The sequence below is a fragment of the Oncorhynchus masou genome, chromosome 31 (genome assembly GCF_036934945.1).
Source record: "Oncorhynchus masou masou isolate Uvic2021 chromosome 31, UVic_Omas_1.1, whole genome shotgun sequence".
Lineage (NCBI taxonomy): Eukaryota > Metazoa > Chordata > Actinopteri > Salmoniformes > Salmonidae > Oncorhynchus > Oncorhynchus masou.
This window is the reverse complement of record NC_088242.1, coordinates 1,738,916-1,760,101: the sequence shown is the minus strand read 5'-3', so window position 1 is coordinate 1,760,101 and position 21,186 is coordinate 1,738,916. Positions and strand designations below refer to the sequence as shown.

At 48.3% G+C, this 21,186-nt stretch overlaps 1 protein-coding gene across 1 annotated transcript in view; it reads left to right on the top strand.

Moving 5' to 3' along the window:
* The first annotated feature begins 871 nt into the window (after positions 1–871).
* LOC135524870 (netrin receptor UNC5B-a-like) overlaps positions 872–21,186 on the top strand; it is a 41,581-nt gene continuing 21,266 nt past the window's right edge. Inside the window, exons 1-5 of the mRNA XM_064952725.1 lie at positions 872–1,052; positions 6,338–6,562; positions 10,063–10,206; positions 11,915–12,018; positions 16,826–17,006. Coding sequence (XP_064808797.1) covers positions 872–1,052; positions 6,338–6,562; positions 10,063–10,206; positions 11,915–12,018; positions 16,826–17,006 — 835 coding nt within the window. The remainder of the gene's footprint in view (positions 1,053–6,337; positions 6,563–10,062; positions 10,207–11,914; positions 12,019–16,825; positions 17,007–21,186) is intronic.

Genomic DNA, 21,186 nt, shown 5'->3' with positions numbered 1-21,186 from the left:
CTGCGGGATCGTCTGAGACCAGCCACCTGGACAGCTGATGAAACTGTGGGTTTGCACAACCAAATTATTTCTGCACAAACTGTCAGAAACCGTCTCAGGGAAGCTCATCTGCTCGTCATCCTCACCAGTGACCTTCACCCTGACTGCAGTTTTGCGTCGTAACCGATTTCAGTGGCCAATGGCACGTTGGAGAAGCTCTTCACGGATGAATCCCGCTTTCAACTCTAATGCAGATGGCAGACAGCGTGTAGAGCGGGTTGCTGATGTCAACATTGTGAACAGAGAGCCCCATGGTGGTGGTGTGGTTATGGTATGGTGTTTGCTGATGTCAACGTTGTGAACAGAGAGCCCCATGGTGGTGGTGGGGTTATGGTATGGTGTTTGCTGATGTCAACGTTGTGAACAGAGAGCCCCATGGTGGTGGTGTGGTTATGGTATGGTGTTTGCTGATGTCAACATTGTGAACAGTGCCGCATGGTGGTGGTGGGGTTATGGTATGGTGGTTGCTGATGTCAACGTTGTGAACAGAGAGCCCCATGGTGGTGGTGTGGTTATGGTATGGTGTTTGTTGATGTCAACGTTGTGAACAGAGAGCCCCATGGTGGTGGGGTTATGGTATGGTTGCATGGTATGGTGGTTGCTGATGTCAATCGTTGTGAACAGAGAGCCCCCATGGTGGTGGTGAAAATGTCCTAGTTCTTCCATGGCCTCCATGGGAATTGAGCATAATGCTACAGACAACAAACACAATTGCATTTTATCGATGGCAATTTGAGTACACAGAGATACCGTGATGAGATCCTGAGGCCCATTGTCGTGCCATTCATCCTCCTCCATCACCTCATGTTTCAGCAGGGTAATACACGGCACCATGTCACAAGGATCTGTTCACAATTCCTGGAAGCTGAAAATGTCCCAGTTCTTCCATGACCTGCACACTCACCAAACACGTCACCCATTGAGCATGTTTGGGATGCTCTGGATCGACGTGTACGACAGCGTGTTCCAGGTCCCTCCAATAACCATCAACTTCACACAGCCCTTGAAGAGGAGTGGGACAACATTCCACAGGCCACAATCAACAGCCTGATCAACTCTATGTGAAGGAGATGTGTTGTGCTGCAAGAGGCAAATGGTGGAACCAGATACTGACTGGATTTCTGATCCACAGCCCTACCTTTTATTTAACACGCTGTCGTACACGTTGATCCACAGCAGATACTGACTGGTTTTCTGATCCACGCCCCTACCTTTTATTTAACACGCTGTCGTACACGTTGATCCACAGCAGATACTGACTGGTTTTCTGATCCACGCCCCTACCTTTTATTTAACACGCTGTCGTACACGTTGATCCACACAGATACTGACTGGTTTTCTGATCCACGCCCTACCTTTTATTTAACACGCTGTCGTACACGTTGATCCACAGCAGATACTGACTGGTTTTCTGATCCACGCCCCTACCTTTTATTTAACACGCTGTCGTACACGTTGATACACAGCAGATACTGACTGGTTTTCTGATCCACGCCCCTACCTTTTATTTAACACGCTGTATCTGTATTTCCAGTCATTGATCCACAGCAGATACTGACTGGTTTTCTGATCCACGCCCCTACCTTTTATTTAACACGCTGTCATGTTATACGTTGAGACACAGCAGATACTGACTGGTTTTCTGATCCACGGACCCATATCATACCTTTTATTTAATATCATACACGCTGTATCGTACATGTTGATCCACAGCAGATACTGACTGGTTTTTACATGGACAGCATACATATCATACATTTAAAGGTATCAGTGAAACAACAGATGCATATCCCAGTTGCGTGTTATATTTTTTGTTCCATGTTCATTTGACCACTATCATACATGGACAGCATACATATCATACATGGACAGCATACATATCATACATGGACAGCATACATATCATACATGGACAGCATACATATCATACATGGACAGCATACATATCATACATGGACAGCATACATGCGGATTTTATATGCTACTCCTCAACTGGAGAACTCGTGATTTTAAGACAGATGATTTATTTTAGCACTCATGACTCCTTTCTATGCGATTCACCAAAATGACGATCTGTTTCTCTGAATGGCCTTGTGAAAGCCTAACACTGTCATGTCGTATTTTATAACTACTAGTCATGTTGGCAATAGAACAAGCTTTCAAATCATGCCCACCTGACCCAGATTGTGATTTTTGTGACATTTGTTTTTATTTTGAGCATTTATTTTATTAATTTATTTAAGCTGCTTGCTGCTGGAGTAAAACATACTTTTATAAACAATTTCATTGCTCAACAATTGTAAATGCAAATCACATTTCAACATTTTGCTGCACGAATAAAAAATAGCTACTATCTTTATTTCTAAACTGGTCATTGAAGTCATTAAAGGTTATCAGCGCATCACATACCACTTTTGAATGTAAGCAGGAGGCAGTATGCATTTTGAAAACATACTTAATTGTTTGTTAATTTGTTATTATGAGCCATGTCTTACCTTGCTTTAAAGTTCGCTATAGAAATCCAACCTTTTTAATGAAGACTCCTTAGGCAGCGGTTGATTTTCAAGGGGAAGCTTACAGTTTATATATTATAGATATATATATAGCTTACAATTTATATATTTCTACCGTTCCAGTTTGATTTTCATATGTGCATTTCAGTTTCTTTTCAATAACGATCTTTTCGTTTCTCAAAATCATCGTCACGTGGTTAATGATTAAAAAATGTAAATGTTGAAAGCCTCTGCCATGTGAACACATTGAATAAAGACGAAATAAAATAAACATTAAAAAAAAACCCACTTGTGATCGATTGGCAGCTAAAGAAATGAGCGAATGGAAGTTAGTTTATCAGCCATTGCAGCTGGAGGCCTTTAACTTCCTTTGCTCTTTTACACTGAGGATTGGCGGTTATCAAGGGGGGAGAATGTTTGCAGACTGTCCAAGCATTTCGCTACACTCGCATTAACATCTGCTAACCATGTGTATGTGACAAATAAAATTTGATTAGATTTTTTTTTGATTTGATAGATTTTTCAAATTGTGAGGAAACTGTGAGGAACTAATAGTATTATATTTCGCAAACACTTTCCTACATTTCTGCGCAGCAGGTCAGATACTTCTATGGGGCGGCAAGGTAGCCTAGTGGTTAGAGCGTTGGACTAGTAATCAAAAGGTTGCAAGTTCGAATCCCCGAGCTGACAAGGTACAAATCTGTTGTTCTGCCCCTGAACAGGCAGTTAACCCACTGTTCCTAGGCCGTGAAAATAAGAATTTGTTCTTAACTGACTTGCCTACTAAAATAAAGGTAAAATAAAATAAAAAATATGCTCAACATGATCAGGACAGCGAAACCAGACAGCTCATTGTTCACACAGAGCACTCCAAACAAAAGACAATGAAAACATTTACAATGTAAATGATGGTTATGAAATAACACTGGTTTAAGTGTAGCAGGTTGTGAACTCTGCAAACAATGTCATTAATACATTAACAGAAATGAATGTAACCAAATGATGGAGATTAATAGTAAAACACACACACCCTAACACCCTAACACACCCCCCCTAACACACACACTCCAACACACACACACACTCCAACACACACACACTCCAACACACACACACCCTAACACTCCAACACACACCCTAACACACACACACACACACACACCAACACACACACACCCAGGAGCGATGTGTCAGAGGGAAAACATCTGAGGATAATTTGTAAACACCAGACCCTGTCTGAGGGACATGGTACCTCCCGGAGAGGCTGTCTGAGGGACATGGTACGTCCCGGAGAGGCTGTCTGAGGGACATGGTACCTCCCAGAGAGGCTGTCTGAGGGACATGGTACCTCCCGGAGAGGCTGTCTGAGGGACATGGTACGTCCCGGAGAGGCTGCCTGAGGGACATGGTACCTCCCGGAGAGGCTGTCTGAGGGACATGGTACCTCCCGGAGAGGCTGTCTGAGGGACATGGTACCTCCCGGAGAGGCTGTCTGAGGCACATGGTAACTCCCGGAGAGGCTGTCTGAGGGACATGGTACCTCCCGGAGAGGCTGTCTGAGGGACATGGTAACTCCCGGAGAGGCTGGATGGGGCAGACAACTGAAACCAGGGGGGTGCAACCTATCAAGACTATAAAGGATTGGTCAGGGTGCCAAGCTCACAGATTCATATTACTATCACTACTGTAACACACACACACTCTCCATTCTCAAGCTCACTCTCTCTAACTCTCCCTCTATCTTACTGTTTGTGTCTTCTGTTCCTAACCATGGTTCTCTAACTCTCCCTCTATCTTACTGACTGTGTCTTCTGTTCCTAACCATGGTTCTCTCTCTATCATCGCTCTCTCAATTCAATTCAATTTCAAGGGGCTTTATTGTCCTGGGAAACATATGTTAACATGGCTCTTTATGTTAACATTGCTCTTTATTGTCATGGGAAACATGTTAACATTGCTCTTTATTGTCCTGGGAAACATGTTAACATTGCCAAAGCAAGTGATGTAGATAATATACAGAAATGAAATAAACAATAAAAATTAACAGTAAACATTACACTCACAGAAGTTCTCTCTCTCTCTCTATATATATATTATATATATATATATATATATAAACTCAGCAAAAACAAAAACTGACCTTTTTCATGACCCTGTCTTTCAAAGATAATTCATAAAAATCCAAATAACTTCACAGATCTTTATTGTAAATCTATATTGTAAAGGGTTTAAACACTGTTCCCCATGCTTGTTCAATGACCCATAGACAATTAATGAACATGCACCTGTGGAACGGTCATTAAGACACTAACAGCTTACAGACGGTAGGCAATTAAGGTCACAGTTATGAAAACTTAGGACACTAAAGAGGCCTTTCTACTGACTCTGAAAAACACAAAAGAAAGATGCCCTGGGTCCCTGCTCATCTGCGTGAACGTGCCTTAGGCATGCTGCAAGGAGACATGAGGACTGCAGATGTGGCCAGGGCAGTAAATTGCAAAGTCCGTACTGTGAGACCTCTAAGACAGCGCTACAGGGAGACAGGATGGACAGCTGATCGTCCTCACAGTGGCAGACCACGTGTAACAACACCTGCACAGGATCGGTACATCCGAACATCACACCTGCGGGACAGGTACAGGATGGCAACAACAACTGCCCGAGTTACACCAGGAACGAACAATCCCTCCATCAGTGCTCAGACTGTCCACAATAGGCTGAGAGAGGCTGGACTGAGGGCTTGTAGGCCTGTTGTAAGGCAGGTCCTCACCAGACATCACCGGCAACAACATCGCCTATGGGCACAAACCCACCGTCGTTGGACCAGAGAGGACTGGCAAAATGTGCTATTTGACGAGTCGTGGTTTTGTTTAACCAGGGGTGATGGTCGAAGGATTTTTTTTCGGAGCGTTACACCGAAGCCTGTACTCTGGAGCAGGATCGATTTAGAGGTGGAGGGTTCGTCATGGTCTGGGGCGGTGTGTCACAGCATCATCGGTCTGAGCTTGTTGTCATTGCAGGCAAATCTCAACGCTGTGCGTTACAGGGAAGACATCCTCCTCCCTCATGTGGTTCCCTTCCTGCAGGCTCAACCTGACATGACCCTCCTTCATGACAGCCATACTGCTCGTTCTGTGTGTGATTTCCTGCAAGACAGGAATGTCAGTGTTCTGCCATGGCCAGCGAAGAGCCCAGATCTCAATCCCATTGAGCACGTCTGGGACCTGTTGGATCGGAGGGTGAGGGCTAGGGCCATTCCCCCCAGAAATGTCTGGGAATTTGCAGGTGCCTTGGAAGAGTGGGGTAACATCTCACAGCAAGAACAGGCAAATATTTATTGCAGCTGGTGGCCACACCAGATACTGACTGTTACTTTGATTTTGACCGCCCCCCCTTTGTTCAGGGACACATTATTCCATTTCTGTTAGTCACATGTTTGTGGAACTTGTTAAATTTATGTCTCAGTTGTTGAAACTTATGTTCATACAAATATTTATACATGTTAAGTTTGCTGAAAATAAACGCAGTTGACAATGAGAGGACGTTTAGTTTTTTTCTGAGTTTATATATTTCTGTATAGAAAGGAGTCATTTATATAATTTAGGCAAATGTATTTTCTAATGGGTTCGCTCTCTCTTTCTCTGTTTCTCTCTCTCATTCTATCTCTTTTTTTCTCTGTTTCTCTCTATCATTCTATCTCTCTATTTCTCTGTTTCTCTCTCTCATTCTATCTCTCTCTTTCTCTGTCTCTCTCTCTTTCTGTTTGTCTCTCTTTCTCTCCTTAGAGACCAGTGACTACAGCGAGGTGGTATCAGACTCCTTCCCCTCCGCCCCGGCAGAACCTCTCCCAGAGTTCCAGCTGGAACCCGAGGATGGTTTCGTCGTGAAGAACCGTCCGGTGCAGCTCCGCTGTAGGGCCGCCCCCGCTACGCAGATATACTTCAAATGTAATGGAGAGTGGGTCAACCAGAACGATCATGTGACCAAAGAGAGCCTCGACCAGATCACAGGTACAGGAATAGTACTGGAGCACAGAATGCAATCACACAATCCCATAGTCTCAAACATTCACGAGCGCAAGAATTCACACACACACACACACACACACACACGCGCGCACACGCAATCTCATGAGCGCGAGCATTGACACGAATACACATTCTCATACACTACACTCACTCTTAACTTTCCACAACCATCCACTAATAGACGTTACAATAAAGAAACCCTGTACTGTAGTGGTACGCTGGTCAGCTGTTTTTTCATCCGCACCCGCACCTGCCCGCAGTCGCTAATGACCCATATACAACCTCCCGGCTATATGTGAAAGGCTGAGGGCCTGTTAGAGGAATCAATTATTATTTTTTTGACAAGTGGTGATGTAGCCGGATTTAGAGGTTTCTGGTTCTAATTTCTGACATTTTGATTGGGTGTTAGAATATGCAGACTAAATAAACCAGAATAATGTAATAAATGATAGAATGAATGTTTCAATCAAGTTGACATTAGTAAAGATTTCTCTGTCATCTCTGGATTTTTCCCTGAGCGAAGACATTTTAGGAACCAGGGAGAAAATGCAATAACAAAAAATAAACGGGAATGATTTTCTGTGAAAATAACATCAGTTTGAATGGTTGAAAGGAAATAGAAAGCTGTGAAAATGACCCAACATGTTTCAGATAAGATTTCAGTTCAGCTTGAATGCAATATTTTATGTGGTTGAAATAATATTAGCTTTCATGATGCTGATAAAGATGGTGCCTTTACAGACGGTCCCTAACTGTGGTAGAAATACTATCAGCTTTCATGATGCTGATAAAGATGGTGCCTTTACAGATGGTCCCTAACTGTGGTAGAAATACTATCAGCTTTCATGATGCTGATAAAGATGGTGCCTTTACAGATGGTCCCTAACTGTGGTAGAAATACTATCAGCTTTTATGATGTTGATAAAGAAAGCACGTTTACAGACGGTCCCTAACTGTGCATTCTCTTAAGATTCTCCAGATTTCCATTTAACACAACTGAACAGTAAGCTACAGTTCCCTTAACTTGCCATAGGCCGATTTGAAGTCCCTGTCTTGTCCCTGTCTTGTGACGGTCGAATGTTTTATAGTTCCTCACAATCATCACACATCAACATAGCGGCACTGCTATCATCCTCTTCTAATGCTTAATAATTCAACTCTGACATTGTCCTTTTGTTTTGCCTCCATTGGATCGTCGTTAACTTTTTCTGCCTGTTCCCAAAAAACATTTGGCGATTTGGCGTGTAAGCGATTTGGAGCTCATACAGCTAGGTCCTGAAGCTTAGTGTTACACACTAATGCCAGACAGCATAAAATAAGGAATGAAACACCTCCATCTAAGCAATAGATAGAAATTGAACAAGAATTATATATTTAATGATTTTTCAGTTATTGTTTTGTCTTTATTTAACCCACGGCCCACCCAAACTTCATCCACACAATAATAAATTACCCCAAACCAGCCCACACCATGAATATCACCATGGGGACTACTAAACCAGCCCACACCTCGGATATCACCATGGGGACTACTAAACCAGCCCACACCATGGATATCACCATGGGGACTACTAAACCAGCCCACACCATGGATATCACCATGGGGACTACTAAACCAGCCCACACCATGGATATCACCATGGGGACTACTAAACCAGCCCACACCATGGATATCACCATGGGGACTACTAAACCAGCCCACACCATGGATATCACCATGGGGACTACTAAACCATCCCACACCTCGGATATCACCATGGGGACAACTAAACCAGCCCACACCATGGATATCACCATGGGGACTACTAAACCAGCCCACACCGTGGATATCACCATGGGGACTACTAAACCAGCCCACACCATGGATATCACCATGGGGACTACTAAACCAGCCCACACCATGGATATCACCATGGGGACTACTAAACCAGCCCACACCATGGATATCACCATGGGGACTACTAAACCAGCCCACACCATGGATATCACCATGGGGACTACTAAACCAGCCCACACCGTGGATATCACCATGGGGACTACTAAACCCACACCATATCACCATGGGGACTATCAAACCAGCCCACACCGTGGATATCACCATGGGGACTACACCCTCGGATATCACCATGGGGACTACTAAACCAGCCCACACCATGGATATCACCATGGGGACTACTAAACCAGCCCACACCGTGGAATCACCATGGGGACTACTAAACACACACACCTGGATATCACCATGGGGACTACCACCCACCATGGATATCACCATGGGGACTACTAAACCCAGCCCACACCATGGATATCACCATGGGGACAACTAAACCAGCCCACACATGGATATCACCATGGGGACTACTAAACCAGCCCACACCATGGATATCACCATGGGGACTACTAAACCAGCCCACACCATGGATATCACCATGGGGACTACTAAACCAGCCCACACCATGGATATCACCATGGGGACTACTAAACCAGCCCACACCATGGATATCACCATGGGGACTACTAAACCAGCCCACACCATGGATATCACCATGGGGACTACTAAACCAGCCCACACCATGGATATCACCATGGGGACTACTAAACCAGCCCACACCTCGGATATCACCATGGGGACTACTAAACCAGCCCACACTGTGGATATCACCATGGGGACTACTAAACCAGCCCACACCATGGATATCACCATGGGGACTACTAAACCAGCACACACACCGTGGATATCACCATGGGGACTACTAAACCAGCCCACACCATGGATATCACCATGGGGACTACTAAACCAGCCCACACCATGGATATCACCATGGGGACTACTAAACCAGCCCACACCATGGATATCACCATGGGGACTACTAAACCAGCCCACACCATGGATATCACCATGGGGATTGCTAAACCAGCCCACACCATGGATATCACCATGGGGACTACTAAACCAGCCCACACCATGGATATCACCATGGGGATTGCTAAACCAACCTCATGAGTCAACCTGCGCATCGCTACTGTACACATTCATTAACATATACTGATCTCAGTCTCTCTCCCCTCTCCCCCTATCCCCCTCTCTCCCTCTCCCCTTTCACCTATCCCCCTCTCCCCCTCTCCTCCTCTCCCCTCTCCCCTCTCTCCTCTCTCCTGTCTCACCTCTCTCCGGTCTCTCTCCTCTCCCCTCTCTCCCCTCTCCCCTCTTCCCTCCCCCTCCCCCCACACCATCTCTCCCTCTCTCCCCTCTCTCCCCCTCTCCCTCTCTCCTCTCCCCTCTCTCCCTCTGCCCTCTCCCCTCTCTCCTCTCCCCTCTCCCCCTCTCCCCTCTCTCCCCTCTCCCTCTCTCCCCTCTCCCCTCTCTCCTCTCTCCTCTCCCCTCCCTCTCTCTCTCTCCGGTCTCTCCCCTCTCTCCTCTCTCCGGTCTCTCCCCTCTCCCCTCTCTCCTCTCCCCTCTCCCCTCTCTCCCCTCTCTCTCCCAGGCCTGGTGGTGAGGGAGGTGGATATCTCTGTATCGAGGACCCAGGTGGAGGAACTGTTTGGTCTGGAGGACTACTGGTGTCAGTGTGTGGCCTGGAGCTCTGCAGGCACCACCAAGAGTAGCCGCGCGTATGTCCACATCGCATGTAGGTGCAGAGAGAGAGTCTGGGGGGTCTGTGTGTGTGGGGGGGGGGGGGTCTGTGTGTGTGTGTGTGTGTGTGTGGGGGTGGGGAGGGGGATCTGTGTGTGTGGGGGAGGTGTGGGGGGGGATCTGTGTGTGTGTGGGGGGTCTGTGTGTGTGGGGGGGATCTGCGTGTGTGTGGGGGGGGATCTGCGTGTGTGGGGAGGGGGTCTGTGTGTGGGGAGGGGCTGGGAGGGGGCTGTGTGTGGGGGGATCTGTGTGTATGTATTGGGGGTGGTCTGTGTGTGTGGGGGAGTCTTTGTGTGTGGGGAGGGGGATCTGTGTGTGGGGAGGGGGATCTGTGTGTGGGGAGGGGGATCTGTGTGTGTGTGTGTGTGGGGGGGGGTTGTGTGTGTGGGGGGGTCTGTGTGTGGGGGGGCTGTGTGTGTGGGGGGGGGTCTGTGTGTGTGTGTGTGTGTGGGGGTTGTGTGTGTGTGGGGGGTCTGTGTGTGGGGGGCTGTGTGTGTGGGGGGATCTGCGTGTGTGGTGGGGGCTGTGTGTGGGGAGGGGGATCTGTGGGGGGGGCTGTGTGGGGGGGGGTCTGTGTGTGGGGGGGGTCTGTGTGTGGGGGGGATCTGTGTGTGGGGGGATCTGTGTGTGTGTGTGGGGATCTGCGTGTGGGGGGTGGGATGTGTGTGTGGGGGGGGGTCTTTGTGTGGGGGGGTCTCTGTGATTGGGGTCTGTATTTGTGGTGTCTGTATTTGTGGTGTCTTTGTGTGTGGGGTCTGTGTGTGTGTGGGGGGGGGTGGGATCTGTGATTGTGGTGTCTGTATTTGTGGTGTCTGTATTTGTGGTGTCTGTATTTGTGGTGTCTGTATTTGTGGTGTCTGTGACACAGTTCATTGACATCCATCCAGATACATGTTCTTCACATGACTCCCACTGGATGTGGTGTGATTGACACGCTGTGCTTGTTGATGAGATACCTGGATGCCTGGAAGACACACACAGACAGACACTAACACACACACACACAGACACACACACACAGACAGACACACACACACAGAGACACTAACACACACACACAGACAGACACTAAAACACACACACAGACAGACACACACAGACAGACACACACAGACAGACACACACAGACAGAGACACTAACACACACATACTTGTAAACAAGACTTAATGCGAACACATGTCAGGGACATGTGTTGTGGGAACACACACACACAGACAGACAGACAGACACACACTGACTCTCTGTCGCCCCCAAAGACCCGCATAAGAAACACGCAAACAGGCACACACACGCACACACAAGCACACACATGCTCACACACACAGTCTCTCTCTCACACACATTTTGTTATTCTATTCTCGTGAAGACTACAATTGATTTCCATTAAAAATCCTATTTTCTCCAGCCCTAACCCTAAACCTAACCACTAACCCCTTACCCTAATTGTATCCCCTCCCCCCACACATACACACAGACACACACACAGACACACACACACACATACACACAGACACACACACAGACACTCAGTTTATACCATGTGTATCTCTGTGTTGTAGTTTTGTGTCACACCTCTGTGCTTCATCTTGGCCAGGTCGCAGTTGTAAATGAGAACTTGTTCTCAACTGGCCTCCCTGGTTAAATAAAGGAGAAATATGAACGACTCAATAATATAAAACTCTCTGTCGCCCCCTGTCTGCAGACCTGCGTAAGGCCTTTGAGCAGGAGCCTCTGAGTCGAGAGGTGAGATTGGAGCAGGAGGTGTTGTTGCAGTGTCGACCCCCTGAGGGCATTCCTCCTGCTGAGGTATGTGTGTCCTCATCACATCCTCTTCATCGATCGTCATCTTCATCACTCATTCTCTTCATCACTCCTCATCACTCCTCTTCACTTCTCCGCATCACTTCTTATCACTCATCATCACTTCTCTTCATCACTCCTCATTACTCTTCCTCCTCTTCATCACTTCTCCTCATCACTCCTCATCACTTCTCCTCATCACTCCTCATCACTCGTCCTCCTCTACATCACTCCTCATCACTTCTCCTCCTCTTTATCACTTCTCTTCATCACGCCTCATCGCTCCTCATCACTTCTCCTCCTCTTCATCACTCATCACTTCTCTTCATTACTCCTCATCACTCCTCATCACTCTTCCTCCTCTTCATCACTTCTCCTCATCACTCCTCATCACTTCTCCTCATCACTCCTCATCACTTCTCCTCATCACTCCTCATCACTCGTCCTCCTCGTCATCACTCCTCATCACTTCTCCTCCTCTTTATCACTTCTCTTCATCACGCCTCATCGCTACTCATCACTTCTCCTCCTCTTCATCACTCATCACTTCTCTTCATTACTCCTCTTCACTCCTCCTCCTTTTCATCCCTCCTCATCACTCCTCCTCTTCATCCCTCCTCATCACTCTTCCTCCTCTTCATCACTCCTCATCACTTCTCCTCCTCCTCTTCATCCCTCCTCATCACTCCTTCTCCTCTTCATCCCTCCTCATCACTCCTCCTCCTCTTCATCCCTCCTCATCACTCCCCCTCCTCTTCATCCCTCCTCTTCATCCCTCCTCTTCACTCCTCCTCCTCTTCATCCCTCCTCTTCACTCCTCCTCCTCTTCATCCCTCCTCATCCCTCCTCTTCACTCCTCCTCTTCATCCCTCCTCATCACTCCTCCTCCTCTTCATCCCTCCTCTTCACTCCTCCTCCTCGGGAGTGACAGGGAAATATTCAAATTTATATCAGCAAACGTATTTATTTGTTAGGTAAATGTCATCCAGTGTTATTAGCGTTGGGACATTGCAGGATTGGCTCAGTCCTGGGTGACTTGTGTGTTTGCGCTCCTTTGTTGGTGTGTTCATATGTGTGTGTGTTGTTCTTTTCGTCGTGTGTGTGTCTGTCTGTGTGTCTGTGTGTCTGTCTGTCTGTCTGTCTGTCTGTCTGTCTGTCTGTCTGTCTGTCTGTCTGTCTGTCTGCCTGCCTGCCTGTCTGTCTGCCTGTCTGTCTATCTGTCTGTCTGTCTATCTGTCTGTCTGTCTGTCTGTCTGTCTGTCTGTCTGTCTGTCTGTCTGTCTGTGCCTTTGACTGTGTGGTGTTCTCTCTGTCTTCTCTAACTGACCCAGCTCAGGACTCTAACTGGTCTCCCTGCCTCACCCCCCTCCCCCCCAGGTTGACTGGTTAAAGAATGAGGAAACCATAGACCCAGCTCAGGACTCTAACTGGTCTCCTGCCTCACCCCCTCCCCCTCACCCCCCAGGTTGACTGGTTAAAGAATGAGGAAACCATAGACCCAGCTCAGGACTCTAACTGGTCTCCTGCCTCACCCCCTCCCCTCACCCCCCCAGGTTGACTGGTTAAAGAATGAGGAAACCATAGACCCAGCTCAGGACTCTAACTGGTCTCCTGCCTCACCCCCTCCCCCTCCCCCCAGGTTGACTGGTTAAAGAATGAGGAAACCATAGACCCAGCTCAGGACTCTAACTGGTCTCCCTGCCTCACCCCCCTCCCCTCCCCCCAGGTTGACTGGTTAAAGAATGAGGAAACCATAGACCCAGCTCAGGACTCTAACTGGTCTCCTGCCTCACCCCCTCCCCCCCAGGTTGACTGGTTAAAGAATGAGGAAACCATAGACCCAGCTCAGGACTCTAACTGGTCTCCCTGCCTCACCCCCTCCCCCTCCCCCCAGGTTGACTGGTTAAAGAATGAGGAAACCATAGACCCAGCTCAGGACTCTAACTGGTCTCCCTGCCTCACCCCCTCCCCCCAGGTTGACTGGTTAAAGAATGAGGAAACCATAGACCCATCTCAGGACTCTAACTGGTCTCCCTGCCTCACCCCCTCCCCCCCCAGGTTGACTGGTTAAAGAATGAGGAAACCATAGACCCAGCTCAGGACTCTAACTGGTCTCCCTGCCTCACCCCCTCCCCCCCCAGGTTGACTGGTTAAAGAATGAGGAAACCATAGACCCAGCTCAGGACTCTAACTGGTCTCCTGCCTCACCCCCCTCCCCCTCACCCCCAGGTTGACTGGTTAAAGAATGAGGAAACCATAGACCCAGCTCAGGACTCTAACTGGTCTCCCTGCCTCACCCCCCCCCCCCCCCAGGTTGACTGGTTAAAGAATGAGGAAACCATAGACCCAGCTCAGGACTCTAACTGGTCTCCCTGCCTCACCCCCCCCCCCCCTCCCCCCCCAGGTTGACTGGTTAAAGAATGAGGAAACCATAGACCCAGCTCAGGACTCTAACTGGTCTCCCTGCCTCACCCCCCCCCCCCCCCCCCCCAGGTTGACTGGTTAAAGAATGAGGAAACCATAGACCCAGCTCAGGACTCTAACTGGTCTCCCTGCCTCACCCCTCCCCCCAGGTTGACTGGTTAAAGAATGAGGAAACCATAGACCCAGCTCAGGACTCTAACTGGTCTCCCTGCCTCACCCCCTCCCCCCCCAGGTTGACTGGTTAAAGAATGAGGAAACCATAGACCCAGCTCAGGACTCTAACTGGTCTCCCTGCCTCACCCCCCCTCCCCTCCCCCCAGGTTGACTGGTTAAAGAATGAGGAAACCATAGACCCAGCTCAGGACTCTAACTGGTCTCCCTGCCTCACCCCCTCCCCCTCCCCCAGGTTGACTGGTTAAAGAATGAGGAAACCATAGACCCAGCTCAGGACTCTAACTGGTCTCCCTGCCTCACCCCCCTCCCCCCCCCCCAGGTTGACTGGTTAAAGAATGAGGAAACCATAGACCCAGCTCAGGACTCTAACTGGTCTCCCTGCCTCACCCCCTCCCCCCTCCCCCCAGGTTGACTGGTTAAAGAATGAGGAAACCATAGACCCAGCTCAGGACTCTAACTGGTCTCCCTGCCTCACCCCCTCCCCCCCCTCCCCCAGGTTGACTGGTTAAAGAATGAGGAAACCATAGACCCAGCTCAGGACTCTAACTGGTCTCCCTGCCTCACCCCCCCAGGTTGACTGGTTAAAGAATGAGGAAACCATAGACCCAGCTCAGGACTCTAACTGGTCTCCCTGCCTCACCCCCCCAGGTTGACTGTTTAAAGAATGAGGAAACCATAGACCCAGCTCAGGACTCTAACTGGTCTCCTGCCTCACCCCTCCCCCTCCCCCCAGGTTGACTGGTTAAAGAATGAGGAAACCATAGACCCAGCTCAGGACTCTAACTGGTCTCCTGCCTCACCCCCAGGTTGACTGGTTAAAGAATGAGGAAACCATAGACCCAGCTCAGGACTCTAACTGGTCTCCCTGCCTCACCCCCCCCCCCCAGGTTGACTGGTTAAAGAATGAGGAAACCATAGACCCAGCTCAGGACTCTAACTGGTCTCCCTGCCTCACCCCCTCCCCCCCCAGGTTGACTGGTTAAAGAATGAGGAAACCATAGACCCAGCTCAGGACTCTAACTGGTCTCCCTGCCTCACCCCCTCCCCCCTCACCCCCCAGGTTGACTGGTTAAAGAATGAGGAAACCATAGACCCAGCTCAGGACTCTAACTGGTCTCCCTGCCTCACCCCCTCCCCCCCAGGTTGACTGGTTAAAGAATGAGGAAACCATAGACCCAGCTCAGGACTCTAACTGGTCTCCCTGCCTCACCCCCCCCCCAGGTTGACTGGTTAAAGAATGAGGAAACCATAGACCCAGCTCAGGACTCTAACTGGTCTCCCTGCCTCACCCCCCCCCCCCAGGTTGACTGGTTAAAGAATGAGGAAACCATAGACCCAGCTCAGGACTCTAACTGGTCTCCCTGCCTCACCCCCCCCCCCCCCCCCCAGGTTGACTGGTTAAAGAATGAGGAAACCATAGACCCAGCTCAGGACTCTAACTGGTCTCCCTGCCTCACCCCCCAGGTTGACTGGTTAAAGAATGAGGAAACCATAGACCCAGCTCAGGACTCTAACTGGTCTCCCTGCCTCACCCCCTCCCCCCCCCCCAGGTTGACTGGTTAAAGAATGAGGAAACCATAGACCCAGCTCAGGACTCTAACTGGTCTCCCTGCCTCACCCCCTCCCCCCAGGTTGACTGGTTAAAGAATGAGGAAACCATAGACCCAGCTCAGGACTCTAACTGGTCTCCCTGCCTCACCCCCTCCCCCCCCAGGTTGACTGGTTAAAGAATGAGGAAACCATAGACCCAGCTCAGGACTCTAACTGGTCTCCCTGCCTCACCCCCCCCCCCCCCAGGTTGACTGGTTAAAGAATGAGGAAACCATAGACCCAGCTCAGGACTCTAACTGGTCTCCCTGCCTCACCCCCCAGGTTGACTGGTTAAAGAATGAGGAAACCATAGACCCAGCTCAGGACTCTAACTGGTCTCCCTGCCTCACCCCCCTCCCCCTCCCCCCCCCCAGGTTGACTGGTTAAAGAATGAGGAAACCATAGACCCAGCTCAGGACTCTAACTGGTCTCCCTGCCTCACCCCCCCTCCCCCCCCCAGGTTGACTGGTTAAAGAATGAGGAAACCATAGACCCAGCTCAGGACTCTAACTGGTCTCCCTGCCTCACCCCCTCCCCCCAGGTTGACTGGTTAAAGAATGAGGAAACCATAGACCCAGCTCAGGACTCTAACTGGTCTCCCTGCCTCACCCCCCCTCCCCCCCAGGTTGACTGGTTAAAGAATGAGGAAACCATAGACCCATCTCGGGACTCCAACTTCCTGATGACCATTGATCATGACCTCATTATTAAACAGGCCCGTCTCTCTGACACGGCCAACTACACCTGTGTGGCACGTAACCATGTAGCCAGGAGACGCAGTAGTACCGCCACGCTTATCGTCTATGGTAAGTAACACACACACACACACACACTGGAGATGTTTTTCTGTCTCTCTCTTGATCTCTACTCTCTCTTTCAATTCAGTAGACTTTATTTACATAGAAAGTTAAATCACTTACATTGTCAAAGTACACAACAGTGATAAAGTAATCATAACAGCGGTAGTAGTGGATATGGTATTACCATTAACAGCAACTACAACAACAATATCAATGAGAACAACAGTGTTACATTATAGCAATAGTCTCAACCTGACTGAGAAGACACATGACCTGGTAGTAGACCAGTCTCAACCTGACTGAGGAGACACATGACCTGGTAGTAGACTAGTCTCAACCTGACTGAAAAGACACATGACCTGGTAGTAGACCAGTCTCAACCTGACTGAGAAGACACATGACCTGGTAGTAGACCAGTGTCAACCTGACTGAGGAGACACATGACCTGGTAGTAGACCAGTCTCAACCTGACTGAGGAGACACATGACCTGGTAGTAGACCAGTCTCAACCTGACTGAGAAGACACATGACCTGGTAGTAGACTAGTCTCAACCTGACTGAGAAGACACATGACCTGGTAGTAGACCAGTGTCCACATGACTGAGGAGACACATGACCTGGTAGTAGACCAGTGTCAACATGACTGAGAAGACACATGACCTGGTAGTAGACCAGTGTCAACATGACTGAGAAGACACATGACCTGGTAGTAGACCAGTGTCAACATGACTGAGAAGACACATGACCTGGTAGTAGACCAGTGTCAACATGACTGAGAAGACACATGACCTGGTAGTAGACCAGTGTCAACATGACTGAGAAGACACATGACCTGGTATGAAAGACAAAACAAAACAAGATGGGAAATATTATCGACATTACTTTGCACTTTTCACTGGCTGTCCCTCAGGTTGTGGCAGGAGGACACATATTTGGCTGCAAAAACTGCACATTTAGTCTTTTCACCCAATAAATATTTGATATTAGAAATAAATATTCTCTTAGGTTTTAGTATTTGTCACAGTGTAATAGGAAATGTAGCTCTGTCTCTACCTCTTCCCTGGAGCAGAGTGAGCACAGCCTGTCCTCTCTGAGCAGCCAGGTTTGTCTGTGACGACCGGTCTCTATAGCCAGACTGTCCTCTCTGAGCAGCCAGGTTTGTCTGTGACGACCGGTCTCTATAGCCAGACTGTCCTCTCTGGGCAGCCAGGTCTATCTGTGACGACCGGTCTCTATAGCCAGACTGTCCTCTCTGGGCAGCCAGGTCTATCTGTGACGACCGGTCTCTATAGCCAGACTGTCCTCTCTGAGCAGCCAGGTTTGTCTGTGACGACCGGTCTCTATAGCCAGACTGTCCTCTCTGGGCAGCCAGGTTTGTCTATGACGACCGGTCTCTATAGCCAGACTGTGCTCACTGAGTCTGTACCTAGTCAATGTTTTCCTCAGTTTTCTATCAGTCACAGTGGTCAGATAGTCTGCCACCATGTACTGTCTGTTTAGAGCCAAATACCATTGAAGTTTACTTTGATTTTCTGTGGTGTCTTTCCAATAGGTGATATTTTTATTTTTGCTTTGTGATGATTTGGTTGGGCCAGATGTTCTGAGTGCTGTCCTGAGGCTCTATGGGGTTGGTTTGAGTTGGTGAACTGAGCCTCAGAACCAGCTGGCTGAGGGGACTCTTGTTTCATCTCTTGACATTGTAGCGCTGTGTGATGGAATGTTTTGGGGTCACTTGTTTTTAGATGGTTGTAAAATTTGATGGCTAATTTTTTCTAGTCTAATAAAGGAGAGGGGTATTGGCCCAATTCTTCTCTACATGTGTTAATAGGAGTTTCTAATTGGAATTTTGATTTTAATTATCCGTTTAATGGCATAGATTGCTTTGTCTCTCAGCTCATTCACAGCCATGTGATAGCTACCTGTGTTGCTGATATTTTGTCCTAGATATGTGTCATTTTTGGTGTGTTCTAATAGGTCCAAATATAATTTATATTAGTCATCCTGAGTTCTGCAAGTATTTTGGAATATCATTATATTCAGTCAGACAGAACCTGTGATTAACGGTCAGACTAGGTCATCTGTGTACAGCATACCCTTGATTTTAGTGTTGTGTAGGGTGAAACCAGGTGCCTTGATTTTAGTGCTGTGTAGGGTGAAACCAGGTGCCTTGATTTTAGTGCTGTGTAGGGTGAAACCAGGTGCCTTGATTTTAGTGCTGTGTAGGGTGAAACCAGGTGCCTTGATTTTAGTGCTGTGTAGAGTGAAACCAGGTGCCTTGATTTTAGTGCTGTGTAGGGTGAAACCAGGTGCCTTGATTTTAGTGCTGTGTAGAGTGAAACCAGGTGCCTTGATTTTAGTGCTGTGTAGGGTGAAACCAGGTGCCTTGATTTTAGTGATGTGTAGGGTGAAACCAGGTGCCTTGATTTTAGTGATGTGTAGGGTGAAACCAGGTGCCTTGATTTTAGTGATGTGTAGGGTGAAACCAGGTGCCTTGATTTTAGTGATGTGTAGGGTGAAACCAGGTGCCTTGATTTTAGTGATGTGTAGGGTGAAACCAAGTGCCTTGATTTTAGTGATGTGTAGGGTGAAACCAAGTGCCTTGATTTTAGTGATGTGTAGGGTGAAACCAGGTGCGGCAGATTATTCTACTGTTTTGGCCAATTCATTTATTGGGCAGCCCTGTTTCACTCCCCGTCCCTGAGAGAAGAAGTCTACTGCCTGTTGTTAAATCATTAATGTAGATGTTAAATAGTGTTGGACTTATTGGGCAGCCCTGTTTCTCTCCCCGTCCCTGAGAGAAGAAGTCTGTTTGCTTGTTGCCAATTTTCACCGCACACATGTTTTTAGTGCACATTGATTAAATAACATCATATGTTTTTAGTGCACATTGATTAAATAACATCATATGTTGTTAGTGTACATTGATTAAATAACATCATATGTTTTTAGTGTACATTGATTCAATAACATCATATGTTGTTAGTGTACATTGATTCAATAACATCATATGTTTTTAGTGTACATTGATTCAATAACATTATATGTTGTCCTCCAATACCATTGGACAGCTGTTTCTGACTGTGATAATCACATTGGCATGGAACCTTATTGTTGTGGTTATTGTTATGAACTTGAGTGAAGACCCAAACGCGGTTTTAACAGAAAACAGAGTTCTTTAATAAAAAACAGGAATGGCATAAATCCTCTTCCAACGTAGTCAATGGAACAAAAGAACGTAGTATAATGCAGGTTGCACCTGCCATGCAGACTCCGACAGGACAGGACAAGGTGGAAGCAAACGAGACGACAGCTTGCTTCTGGCATCAAAAAACACAAACAAGAATCAGACACTGAAAGTAGCAGGAACAGAGAAAGAAATAGAGACCTAATCAGAGGGGGAAGAGAGAACAGGTGGGGAAAGAGAGAATGAGCTAGTTAGGGAAATGTAGAACAGCTGAGGGATGAGAGACAGAGAAGGTAACCTAAAAAGACCAGCAGAGAGAGAGAATGAAGAGAAAGGACAGGAACAGACATAACAAGACATGACAGTACCCCCCACTCACCGAGCGCCTCCTGGCGCACTCGAGGAGGAAACCTGGCGGCAACGGAGGAAATCATCGATCAGCGAACGGTCCAGCACGTCCCGAGAGGGAACCCAACTCCTCTCCTCAGGACCGTACCCCTCCCAATCCACTAGGTACTGATGACCACGGCCCCGAGGGCGCATGTCCAAAATCTTACGAACCCTGTAGATGGGTGCGCCTCGACAAGGATGGGGGGGGAGGGACGAGCGGGGGCGCGAAGAACGGGCTTAACACAGGAGACATGGAAGACCGGGTGAACGCGACGAAGATAGCGCGGGAGAAGAAGTCGCACTGCGACAGGATTAATGACCTGGGAAATACGGAACGGACCAATGAACCGCGGGGCCAACTTGCGAGAAGCTGTCTTAAGGGGAAGGTTCTGAGTGGAGAGCCATACTCTCTGACCGCAACAATATCTAGGACTCTTGGTCCTACGCTTATTAGCGGCCCTCACAGTCTGCGCCCTATTACGGCAAAGTGCCGACCTGACCCCCTTCCAGGTGCGCTGCAACGCTGGACAAAAGCCTGAGCGGAGGGGACGCAGGACTCGGCGAGCTGAGATGAGAACAGCGGAGGCTAGTACCCGAGGCTACACTGAAAAG